Here is a 13223-nt window from a genome sequence, read left to right on the forward strand (position 1 = left end):
TAGAAAAACAGCCGCTTGGCGCGTGACGGGCAGCGATCATTTTTCGTTTCCCCAACTATAATATTAATTTGGTGTGATTCTTATGAAACGACTCTGAACTTAAATATACCAATCTATTGCCAGTTGATTCTAGTACTGTTAAAAACCTTTACCTCTTGTTATTAATTTACTATTTTCTAACGCCTATTATCATATTAAATAAATAAATAATTGAATATTTAAGCCAATGACTATGGTTTAAAGGTTTTTAATTTCCTGAAAAGTATAGGAAATTCAGTTAGATTGTATTGTGGTTTAGCTAACGATATATTTTTATTCCTAGACATGTCACTGTATAATCTTGTCTTTTAATAGTGAATAGTGAATGTAAATGTTTGGGCTCCTATAACTCATTCAATTTATTATTTTTTGGTGTAGTTATTAGTCTTTGGCGTATAGTATACATGTCTTAAATCAAAAACGACTAGTTTTCAGGACGATTAAACAAAACATTGAAAAATCATTCAAAATCATAGACAATAGTGTCTGGGCTGATAATTAATATTCAGTGTACAAAATTTTATGTTGACTATTCAGTAGAACTTTAAAATAAATTCTTCATTATTTTTAGGTGACTTAAGATAATTGGATTTTTTTTTTATATGACTTACGCTATTAGCGCATGCATTTAAAATTGTTACTAAACTTGACTAAATATATTAAGACCATTTTAAAATTATTTCTGTCTAGACATACGTGTTTTGTACCCAATATAATGTGACTTAAAATGTTTAAACCAAACCAAATTTCTCTGATAGAGAGTTAGAGTTTTGACATACGTGATCTGTACAAACAAAATATAAAAATATAAAAATGTTTGATTTTAATTAACACTATAAGACAAAAATGTAAATTTTTTAGTTAAGTAATTTATACCATACATAAAAAAAGTAACACATAAATAAATAAATTATTTATTTCTGTAAATTATTGATTACTATAAATAATTTAAATGTATGTCCTAAAGGTAAAATATTATAAGAGAGTTAATTTATATTTATATAAGGTACACTATATTTTTTTGTTTTTAAATGCAAATAATCCTTCTATAATACTGTATATTATATAAATACAAGACAATAATCAGAAATAGGCAAATAACTTTAAAAAAAATGTAGATATTTTCTAAAATATCAGTAATTAATTATAAGTTACAATTGAATTATTTGCTATTACAAATTACAATTTTAAAAAAAGCAGATAAGTAATATTATTGCCTAATAAGATGTTTTTCTATTATAATTAAAAATTTTAAATAAATAAATATTAATACAGTATAAATTATATACCAGTTCCCAATTTCCTTTTGAAATTACTCATCGGATAGCATTGAAAGGTAGGTGCCATTATAAAACCGGCAAAAGAAACAATCTTTCGACTGGGTTGAAAAACAAAGATCAGCGTATTATATTGTATACAATTTTCTAACTACTGGATAATTATCCAAGCATTGAAGTTTTATTTGCACCATTAAAAAAGACTAGAAGAAAATTGAATAAGAGTGTAACTTAATTTATACTTTATTTAATTTAAGTATTTAACAATATATGAATTGTTTATTAATTATTTATGAATGTTAACTAGTCACATTTTTTTCAGCAAATAACTTTTTAAAATATGGTCTGAAGGATGAAACGGATTGTTCACTTTTGAAAGGAGTCAATAAGATAAGTCATTTAGTATGCCATATGGAAAATAAATATTTAAAGAAAGTAGTAAGTTTTTGTACAGATTTTTTAAATTTTTCAAAATATTTGGGTTTTAACCACTTATAAATTATTGATTTATATGTAGTTAAATATTATTTTAGGAATAATACATCATCCTCACTAATAATGATGCATTTCATAAGATTCAAGTATACTAGAAGTCTGTAACATTAAATGGAAATCTGCTCAATCCAAATGCTCAAGCGAAGTTCATTAGAGAATCAAGTAGAATCTGAAATGTATAAAACCTAAGTAGCACAATTAAAAAAAAATAAAAAATTAACCATTTAGAATACACATAATACAATACAATTTATAATATATATATATATATATTTTTTTTTGTAAGTTTAAGTATGCATTTTTAGCTATTAGTTATAACTAAGTATCAGTAAGAGTGAATAAACCTTGAATTCTGTTACAATCAATATTTACTGTACATCTGATTAAAACAATTTAACTGTAAGGATTATAGGTAAGCACAGCTACGAAACGTAATAAATTTCCTTATGTAACATTTAAAAAAGCACAACTTCAATAAAATATTAATAACATCAAAATAAAACATACAGTATCAGCAAACAATTTGAGTTTATTTTTGTTATAAAAAAAAAATAATGATATGCTTGATTGTTCTTATTAAGTCATGATTAGGTTACTTGGCTATCTTTTGAGTTTATAAAAACTAAACTTTTCTTGAGTTGACAATGAATGCATACATCATTGCAGCCATGTTGACATTTATCATAAAGTATATATGAAATAAGCTAATGAAATAAATTAACTCAGCAGTCATTAAATGGCAGCTATACAATACATTTTATAAAATGTAAAACTATTATTAAATAATTATTGAAGGGGTTTCACAAAAATTACATAATAAAAAATAAAACCCTAAAAGAATAGAATATTATTAAAAATTATTGTTCTAAAAAAACCACTTGAAGTGTTACCTAAGTGTTTTAATGTAAATTAGTTTATACCCAACAATTAAATCAGAACTATTTGATATTGAAAATGTTTAAAGTTTTAAAATTATCAACATGACTGAACAATAACTTTAATGAAAACTCAAGTACCTGAATCAGAGACGTAATTAGATAATAGTTATTTTACAAAATATATTTCATAATTTGAGATTGAAATATTCAAAAAAATATTGTTTATCTCGGGCCACTCTAAAAGCGCTACTCATTCGCGCATCCAAATGACCAAGCTTCACGGTTCCGTACCCAAATTTCTCCCACACTATCACCTAGTTGCCACCGTAAAAACCCCACTCAGTACGCGGCGACCGGCGTTTCTTCTGCCGTAGGTGAGTGGGGGCAGCGACGGCGACGGTGTCGGCGGCTCGCGTTGACGGCGGCCAGTGTTTTAAAGAGTTTAAGTGGTGGGAATGCGCAAGAACAGACAAATTCTGGTTGCCGCCCAGAAGCGCTCTTAGAGTGGCTCGAGTATATTAGAATATTTAATAATCAGAAATTTGTGGATATAATAATTTAGGTTTTCTTATACAATTAGTATGTCATAATAGAGCCCAAATTTGTATACAAAAATAATTTCATGTTTTTTTTTATATTCTAGAATTTTATTATTGTTTGTACCTAGGTAAGATTGAATGGATGAAAAATTATATAAAATCAGCAATAACACAAAATTTCCCACTATGAAGCCTGGACTGCTTGGTACAGATCAATACTCAAACCAAATTATATTTTTATCGATTTAAAACAGGATATTTGTTAATTTATAAGGTTAGGTATAAAAAAGTTGAATTGAGCCATTTAAAAATGTATTAAGTAATACCCATTTTATTTAGGTAGTTTGTAAAATATAATAGATGTTTGTTGCGCGGTAGATCACTTATTCCACGAATACTATTGACAATAATATAGTCTGGGCCGGTCTATGATTTTATAAGAATCATATCAACATAACTCAAATTTTTGTTCCAGACCATTTTTAGTAATCGAGATTCCATTGAATTTATATTTTATTGTATACATAAATAAAAAATTTAAATTTACAATTAATAATATTATTAGTCATATTCCCATGAGGCATATTACTTTTTTAAGCGTTCAGATTCGTAGAATTTTAAATTTTTAGCACTGATTACAACCCATTGAACTGTAAATATGGAACACGCATTGTATCAATTCATACATTTAAAAGAAGTTGTCATTTAGTTGATACCATCAGCTGAATTTACAAATTTTTACTAGGATCCTGAATGAATTCATGAATTCATAAAATAACAATAAAAACATTTAAAACAGAATCAATATGATGCTGTTAGATTGTGGTACAAGTTTTTAGATCTTAAACGTGTTCCATATTTACAGTTCACAGTTACGTTTACCGTTACAACCTCTAGTTAATTTATTAATCTTGATAGATCAATCACGGTAAAAACATATTATAGTAGATTTAGAAGGCATTATGTTTCGATTATTTTGTAATTGCCATTTGAGCATATCTCCAAAACACAAGATTTTCAAGAAAAAAATTCAATATGTATCAACTTGTATCAAAGTCCGATACCAAGTCTGTACATATCGCTAGTATACTGTATGTGTAAGTCATTAAACGCTCAAAATTGATCCGATATATATTGATACTCAAATTTCTTCCTTGAAAATTTGGATTGTTAAGACTCTACAAGTTGGATCACAGGTGGATTTAGCGATCTCAAATGTTGTTTAATAATAATCATAAGACACCCATGGTTAAGTTATGCCTGTTCAGTCACAACCAACACAGAAAAAAACAAAACTTGATACTTTAACGTTTAACTTTGTTAATTGGGACTCACACAAAATTATAACTTTCAAACTGATTCGGGATACACACATGTATGTTAGAAAAGTCAAAAGCGACTTGAGTCGTTAGACATAATATTATACAAGCAATAAACAATTTATGCCTCATACGGTTAGGAACTCAAGCTGGCCGTCAACAGGACACAAGATCAATATCGATAAACGATCGATTTTATTGGCGGGGGGAGGGAGGGGGAGCGCGCACAGTCCACACTGTATATTAATTAACATTAACTTAACCCATAAACAAAATGTCGGCAGCGATCGTCGGAATGCGTCTAATAAGACGATCGGCCAACAACGAGTATTCGACATAATATCGACGATAACTGAACGCGCGAGAACATACAACGCGCAGCTGATAATGTTATACCAGCACAACGCAAATGGCGTACCGACGTGCTTAATGGCGGACGGGTATACCAATACAGTTGTTATGGCATGGGCCAAAGGAACAACTTACCGTAGATTGAGTTCCTAGACGAGTGTTGACGAGACGGGGAAGTCACCAGCAATGACAGAAGCTTAGTGGTCGACGACGGGTAATCGAATATCACGGACGTACCTACGCGTGTAAGGCGTCTTTTTCAGTCGTCCGTTGTGAGTCGAAAAACGAATGCAACGTACAACTTTAAACTAACAGGAATGCCGTGTGACCAGCAAGTTGAATGGTAGAGAGAAAAAAAGGACAATGGCGTATGTTACTTTATTAGCCTGATGTTCATCGACGAGGTGCGCGAACAGTTAGGTGCGGGACGACGATAAACACAGAATGACGGAATACGCGGGCGAGCTGTTTGCGGTATGCTCAGTTTTTGTAGGTTATCGATTTCTAGTATCAAACGTCACTTGTACACGTCCGCCGCCCGTAGACGCGATGATAACAGTTGTTGTACAATTTATGTTGTAGGTATGATAAAAAAACATGGTATGATAGCAACTTAATGATACGCACACCCCTTACCCTGCCGATCATCATATTATTAAGCTGTATCTAGTTCGTCGCTTTTCATTGGTTGTCATGATCAATATATATATACATGGTGCATTACGAGTTGTACAACTGGATACAATGAACTGCGCAAACTCCGACGTTATTCAGTTCGTTGCCATCATACCATGTTACTTTATCATGGTTGAAGGTATCTGTGCCGGCCGCCGGTAACGTCACGTCCCCACCGACGACGTTTCACGTCGCCGTTCATTACCACTTCAATTATACCGTGCATCAACCATGGTATAACCGGAGGTGTTGCGCGGGTGTGGACTGCGGAGTTGGATTTTGTTTGCTCTCAGTAAAGATATTATCTTAAATCGTGGTTTTCACCGACGACGCGTCGACCGCTGCCGCCGCCACCACCACCACCTGCCACCGCTTGGGCCCGCCATAATTATCATGTTTTTGTTTTTGTCAGATTACGTCGACGTATGGCATAGTTTTCGTCTCCTCCCCCCAACATACTCGATCATCGTACGAGTTGAATTATTTCATACTTGAATTTATTATAGGACACGACATTGCGATGTGCGCGTGCACGTGTACCGAAAACGCGTCGTTGTCGCAATATTAAAATGATTGTCATATTGCCGACTTTGGACGTGCGACGACGACGACGTCTCGGGTATTTGAATTTTATCTCTGTTTATTCGGAGTGAGTGAGAGAGAAATGACGAGTCGTTCCCTGGTTGGGTGTGGGAACGGGAAAGAGTGAGAGAATGAAAAATAATAAAAATATATCTCGTTTGACAGTGACGGGCTTGGCCATACTGACTCGAACTCGACTACTCGAGTGACCGTCGGGGACGACGATAAAGAAATAAACTTTAACCGAGGCCCGAGGACGAGGTCTCAGCCGTTCGCCGCCCACCGACTTTGCATATCGTGCACTGCATCCGATTAATATTTATTAAACATTTAACATTCGCAGGACGACACCACATTAATACCTTTCTATACCAATGATTTATATTTTATGATAATAATCTGTACACGTTATATTATTGTGTGTGTAATGTAGTATCATAATAATATAATATAATATTATTGAACATAATAATTTATTAATAACAAACACAAATAATAATAATACTGTCGAGTGCGACGGCCGACGAGTGTTTTTGTTTTCATTCGCTGTTGGCTCGGGGAATGCACACCGTTTGATTAATATTGCGCGTTGAAAAACAATCAGAGAGGATAGAGAAAAAAAACATTAACAAAAAATTCGCAACCACAGCAGAAATCGCGTATCGTTATTGTAACATTTTTATTATTATTATTCATTATTATTAACGGCGACACAATTTAGTTGGAATAGGTATTGTAGTTGTGTAATTCGCAGTCGCTGTTGTAGTTCTCTCGTCGACGATATTAATATGATTATTATAATATTATGTAAGCCCTCGGCGGGCCCGCGTAAAACCAAAGTCTGACGAGCGCCCTCGTCGTCCCCTCCCCCGGCCCTTCTGCCGACCGCCCACCAACCCACCCACCCACCGCAGACGAAAGCCCGACAACTTGTCGTCCACACGGTGTCGCGCGCGCCGCCGTCAGTTACTCAGTTGCCCAAAAGGTCGAGTCCGGTATGGTGACGGTTACCGCCACTACAGACTTCAGTAAGTGGTCGTTACCATCGACGTCTTGTCCGTGCCACCGTCGTTATATTACGTTCGCTGCTATTATTGTTACCGCTGTTACTCGTTACACGGCCATGTAGTAGTGGTATACCTAGGTTGCCCGACACTCCGTCCGGACGTTAAATAGCAATAAATCTGTCGACGATAGTCAACAAATCGTAAATAAACCTAGGTCTCTTTAGTTAAGCTATGCAAACACCATGGCTCGTGTGCCACCAAATCCGTCAGCCGGACACAACAACCCATTGGTCAACCGTCTGGTCCGTGTTGGATACTATGAGCTGGAAAAGACCATTGGCAAAGGCAACTTTGCTGTTGTCAAGCTGGCCAAACATGTTGTCACAAACTCCAAGGTAAGTGCTATCTACCTATTCCTAAAAATAAATTGGTTAGTACCTATGTGTATAAAATTGTGTTAATTACAGTGTTTTTGGCAATTATCATTTGACATTTATAAATGGATAGGTAGGTAGGTAGGTACAATTCTTTTATCTCCATATTTTCCTACCTGGGTACTTGAAATGTTTAAATGTTAAAAAATATACTGTTGTGACTGATGTTTATGTTCTCACCTCAATTTAATCTATGAAATTAAATTTTAAATTTTATGTAAATAAATACATGAAAAAATACTTATCAGTATATATTGTACATAATATAATCCAGTTATTTTTTTTTTTATTTGTTATTAATATCTTTAAATGTACCTATGTATGTCTTGATGTTAAAAAAAATAAAAGTTTATCAGTATAACTAACTTACTAGTTAGGTAGGTATGTTTATAAAAAAAAATTTCAGTGTTTAAAGACTGAAATCTTTAATGTTCAATCAGTTCTAATTCAGTTAATATTTTTAATATTAATAACCTTTCATATTATTTAAAATGAAAAAAAAAATAATTTAGTTATATATTTTTTTCTATAATAACCCTTGTAGGTATACTTCTTTAGGAGTACCTACTATTTTTTACATATTTAATCTACCTCTTAAAAATTAAACTGATTTTATTTTGAATAAAAAAGTAGATTATAGGTAGGTACATTGTGAATTGTTTTAAATCTTCAAAACAAGTTTTTTTACAAATACCTTTTAAAATTATTTTTGTTTACAACCACACTATATTTAATTCAAATTCAAATTCCTGCTACTAGAATGAATTTTAAACATTTGTTTTTCATACATTTGTAAATTATTAGTTACATTCATACCTTTTTAATATTTATCGTTATAATAATTAAGTTTTTATACCTATTATATTTAGTTCATTTAACTTTATAAGTAGGTATATTATATAACTATATAAGTATTTAAAAAATATATAATATACCAAATATTATATCCCATTAATGTTTTATTAATATGATACTTATACCTACTACAAAGATAGTGTTAAAATTAAAAAGGTAATTTAACTCAAAAATCATATACCTAATTGTAATAAATACAATTTACCTATTTAGTACAATTTGCTTTCTAAGTGTTTTATTATTATCATTATTATTTAATAATAATCACATATGTAACATATTGTAACAATATAATAATGGTAAGGTTAGTGCAATTAAATTATTTCTTGGCTAAGAGCCTAACAAAATATTTTTATAATTTGTTAAATTATTTTATTTATATATATATATATATATATAGCAACTCAATTATTTAATGTATCTACTATTATAATTGAAATATTAAAATTTCTAATATTTTATAATTTTGATCACAATTAGTAATTAATTTATGAACCAAATAATTGAGCTTATAATATTTTAGTAAAATATGTAGGTACCTACTTAATTACATTTTAAAAACTTAGGAATTAGATATATTTATTACCTCGTCTATTACTTAATTTTAAATATATAAAGAGCGAAATTTGGTAATCTCTCTGCTATACAGTAGGAGTCGAGTGTATCTCACCATTGAGTAGGCACTGTAATGGATGTGTTAAATTTGAATTCAATAATATATCATTGTATACAATGCAAAATTATACTGTTCAAAGACGGTCTAACTTTTTGTTAATCAATGTTGCCAAACAATTATTTCGAGAATTATTTTAATAATAGTATTAACATTTTAAAAATCCCCCTCCCCCTAGTTATATTATAAAATACTGTGAATTTTCAATGTTGACCTCCCAAAATGAATACATTACCTATCCATCTATTTATTTTTAATATTGTTTAGTTAATTATGTAACTTTATAATTTTACGTTGAGTCTAATGTTCAAACTAGCATATTATCTAGTATTTATTAGGTATTTATAAGGTATCTGCTTAAAAATTGAATTATTTAGCCAAATTTATCAAACTACATTTATCAAACTACATTTAGCTACATTTAAGTGTAATAATTTGTACCTTTTCTTTTAATTATTCAAGTATGTTAAATATACCTATATTCTGATTACGCCTTGGTGTATAACTGAACTATATTAAAATCAAAAACAAACTTTTTTTACTTAATGAATAATTTTTAATCACATTCTCATTTACAATATTGTATTCTATATTTGGCATTGTATGTCATTTATAAAATAATTGTTGTAGACAATGAACAGAAAAAAATTTTATTATAATAGGTATTAACAATTGAATTTCCTCATAATACAGTAGATATAAAATGAGTTTCTTGTTTTTCATATGACCTCTTATATAGATATTTAACACTTTATTTAGATAATATATCCATCATAATCAAATGACTTTTTAATTAATCATTGCATACCAGATTTAAATATTGTTACAAATAACTTGAACTATTCCTGTCATACAGTTAAACAAATTTTTAACTTATGAAAATAAAAAATATTGGTTAAATCTACATGGTTACATGGTTGTAAAAAATATTGAAACATTTTTATATTTTACTGATAGAAAAATTTAAAGGAATTGTATATTTGTATGAATAAAATGGTAATGAAACAAAATATATTGTTATTTGTTAACTTGTACTACCTAAAGTATTTATTTGGAAAAAAATTAATAAGAATTTTTTTTTAATGTATTCCTCCGTTTGATAATTTGTATTCAGAGAAATATATATGTAACCATACAGTATTGTATTTTTTTATAAAATTGACAAAAAAATCAAAGATATAAAATATGCAAACGTATAGTAATACCTAGTTGTAATTTTAATCAACTTTATATCTCACTAGGTATGGTAATATCTGATAAGATTTGATTAATATGCAAAATCTGTATGTTTAATATAACTAGGTCTCTAACATTGCATTAATTTATTTTGTAAATTATCCCTTAGTAAGCTTTATAATATAAAACATAATATAAAATAATGTAAGAGTTCATATCAAAGATATCTTTGTGTAATTCTGTTAACTTATGCAAAAATAATTGTTGTATTTGGAGTATATATTTTTTTAATAATACATATATGTTGAGGTTTATAAAATTATTCTGGAGTCATAATAATAATATATTTTATCTTATATTAAATAATCATAATTATAATCTCGATTATAATTTAGTGTAATAATATTGTAATAAATTGTATTCAGTTCTAAGTACTTACAGCATTACTGTTATTTATTTACCGTTAGCAATACATATTTATTTTTTTATTGTTTAAATACAATATTATTGTATTTTTCTTTTGTGTAATAGATATGTAGGTAGACTATTTTATAGTTTGATTATTAGATGATTACGTATGGATTACCTTAACCTTTGGTTTTATTTTTTTTTTTTTTATCAAACTACTGACCTTAGCATTTGATTTTGTATGAGTATTGGAAAAAATTAGTTTTCTATTTTTGCATTAGGAACTTATAAATTATAATTAATCAACATTCATAATGACTAGTTCAAAATTTAACTTAAGCATTTAAAAAATTTAAAAAAATATTGCTGATATTAAAGTTATGCAATGTATTGTAATAGGTAGGTATGTATTACAACTTTTTATAAAGTAAAGTAAGGGCTTAATTGCAATTAAGTAGTGCCTAGTGCCTAAGAAACCTAAAATTGAAATTTACTTAAAATAAATAGGCTATCCAATGGGATAATTTTGTTTATTTAATTATCTATGTCTTAATTTGTTTGTACTATTAAATTTCAAATGTTTAATTATAATGTGATGATTCTTGACAGTCATTCACTTTAACTGAATGGTTCAATATATATTTATATATAAAAGATGAAGTACCTAGGTATTATTTAATAATGAAATTAATTTGGGATATTTATAATAATTTTTTTTCTGATAATTTATGTAAATAGTACCTATCATACACAAATGTGTAAATTTATGAGGAAAAAGTTAAATTTCTGTCATTAATTGCGAAACTAATTGGATTATATATTTATATAATATTTCTTTTTAAATATTGTATACAATTATGAATATTAAGATTAAACATTTATTTTTTTATTTTTTAAACCTACCAAATTAAAATTAAATATAATTTTTTTTTTACAGAATGCTCGTTATCATAATATTATATCAATTGTCTTCCAATATAGTGTTTTACAAAAAATATAACATAAATATATGACGTATACAATAATACAACATTGTATATTTAATGTTTACTACAATATCCAATTATACACAATAGATAAAAATATATATTGTTAGTAGAATTGCATAAATATAATCCCATTAATGTTTACTTGTACTTGGTATTACATTTGGTTTCATAATGATAATAATAAAAATAATAAAATCATGAAGATGCTGACCTCTTCATTCCATTTAAAGTATTAGATAAAATAATAGTTTAATTTAATGATTAAGAACAATTTCATTTGGCAAAATCATTATTTGTAATATTATCTCTTAATTTTCAATTTTAATTATTTTGCATAATTCATCGTTGACTTCTACAAAAATATCACTATTTATGATTTATTCAATTTATTTTTAAAACAATATTTTGATCTAGAATCTTATTTGTATTTATTTAGAAAAATATCTGGAAAAATATTTATAAATCACTTAATTCCTTTATCCATCAATAAACACATTTTTAAAATCAAAATGCATTATTTCTGTCTTTTTTAAATAAAATAGTTAAAAAGTATTATTACCTCTCAATATTTAACATTTTCTCAACAAGTTGGGAATAAATACTCAGTGCAATAGGTAGTGGTTTTTTCTATCAAACCCACATGTAACAGATAAAACGCTCTCACCTAAAATCATTTATTTATGATGTATTCCAATTTCAAAATAAAAATAATAAATAAGTGTGTAAGCAGATGTCCCCTCTGTTGTACAGTAGGTTACGAGTGGGTCACTTTATAATGGATTGTATTCAATTTGAATTCAATATCATATTATATACGAAAAATGATTCTGAACAGAGACGGTTTGTCAGTCTAGATATTTTATAATATTGTTATTATATTTTATCATAGCCTGTAAGTTGAATTAATATTATAAATTACAACAAAATAACTAAAATTGTTTTTTTATTTTCATTTTCATTCGTTTCTATGGTGATATACAAAACGTTAAAAATTTAAATCCCATTTCTAGCGGTTTTTTGTAATTTGTTGGTGGTTTTTCCTGTGGCATTAAATAACTATTGAGAAAATTGAAAAATGACCTCTTTAAAGTACAATCTTGATCCAATTTGCTAAAAGATAAGATACAATATGTTGAAATCAAAACACTTCTTCTGGTAGAAATGTTGTATAGAAGAAAAAAAAAATTAACACCATTGTAAATCACTAGATCCCTCACTCCACTCAGAATCTAAAATTATGTTTACATTATTTTAGGACAATATTTAGACAAATTATACCCTTAAAAATATTATTCTTTATCATTTTGTAATGGGTGATTTTACTCTAAGGTTACTCAAAAACATTAAAAAATGATTCTGCGTAAATATTTTGTTTACGTTGTGCATGGCCCAGAGAGAGAAAACAAACAGTGCACTGACATCCTCTTAAGTAAATATTGAAAAAAAATAAAACTTAGATATTTCTGAAAGTATCACAACTAAGAAAGTTTAAATTATTAAATTAGCTTTTGACAAATGACATAATA

At 28.5% G+C, this 13223-nt stretch overlaps 2 protein-coding genes and 1 long non-coding RNA gene across 5 annotated transcripts in view; 2 read left to right on the top strand and 1 right to left on the bottom strand.

The window, feature by feature from the left end:
- The window catches only part of NV39 (uncharacterized LOC100302495), an 8916-nt gene extending 6586 nt beyond the window's left edge, over window positions 1-2330 (top strand). Inside the window, exons 3-4 of the long non-coding RNA NR_028072.1 lie at window positions 1639-1754; window positions 1850-2330. This is a non-coding gene — a long non-coding RNA (uncharacterized LOC100302495). The remainder of the gene's footprint in view (window positions 1-1638; window positions 1755-1849) is intronic.
- LOC100159836 (sentrin-specific protease 2) overlaps window positions 1-5488 on the bottom strand; it is a 21851-nt gene extending 16363 nt beyond the window's left edge. The window contains exon 1 of the mRNA XM_001949581.5: window positions 5034-5488. The gene's annotated coding sequence lies outside the window, so the exon portion shown is untranslated. The remainder of the gene's footprint in view (window positions 1-5033) is intronic.
- A 1110-nt stretch (window positions 5489-6598) lies between these two features.
- The window catches only part of LOC100168714 (serine/threonine-protein kinase SIK3), a 26501-nt gene continuing 19876 nt past the window's right edge, over window positions 6599-13223 (top strand). The window contains exon 1 of one of the 3 annotated variants that reach the window (XM_008184439.3): window positions 6599-7557. In XM_008184439.3, coding sequence (XP_008182661.2) covers window positions 7405-7557 — 153 coding nt within the window. In that variant the 5' untranslated portion in view covers window positions 6599-7404. The remainder of the gene's footprint in view (window positions 7558-13223) is intronic. The other 2 variants (XM_001949612.5, XM_008184440.3) reach the window with 2 other exon arrangements.

The sequence above is a fragment of the Acyrthosiphon pisum genome, chromosome X, assembly GCF_005508785.2.
Source record: "Acyrthosiphon pisum isolate AL4f chromosome X, pea_aphid_22Mar2018_4r6ur, whole genome shotgun sequence".
Taxonomy (NCBI): domain Eukaryota; kingdom Metazoa; phylum Arthropoda; class Insecta; order Hemiptera; family Aphididae; genus Acyrthosiphon; species Acyrthosiphon pisum.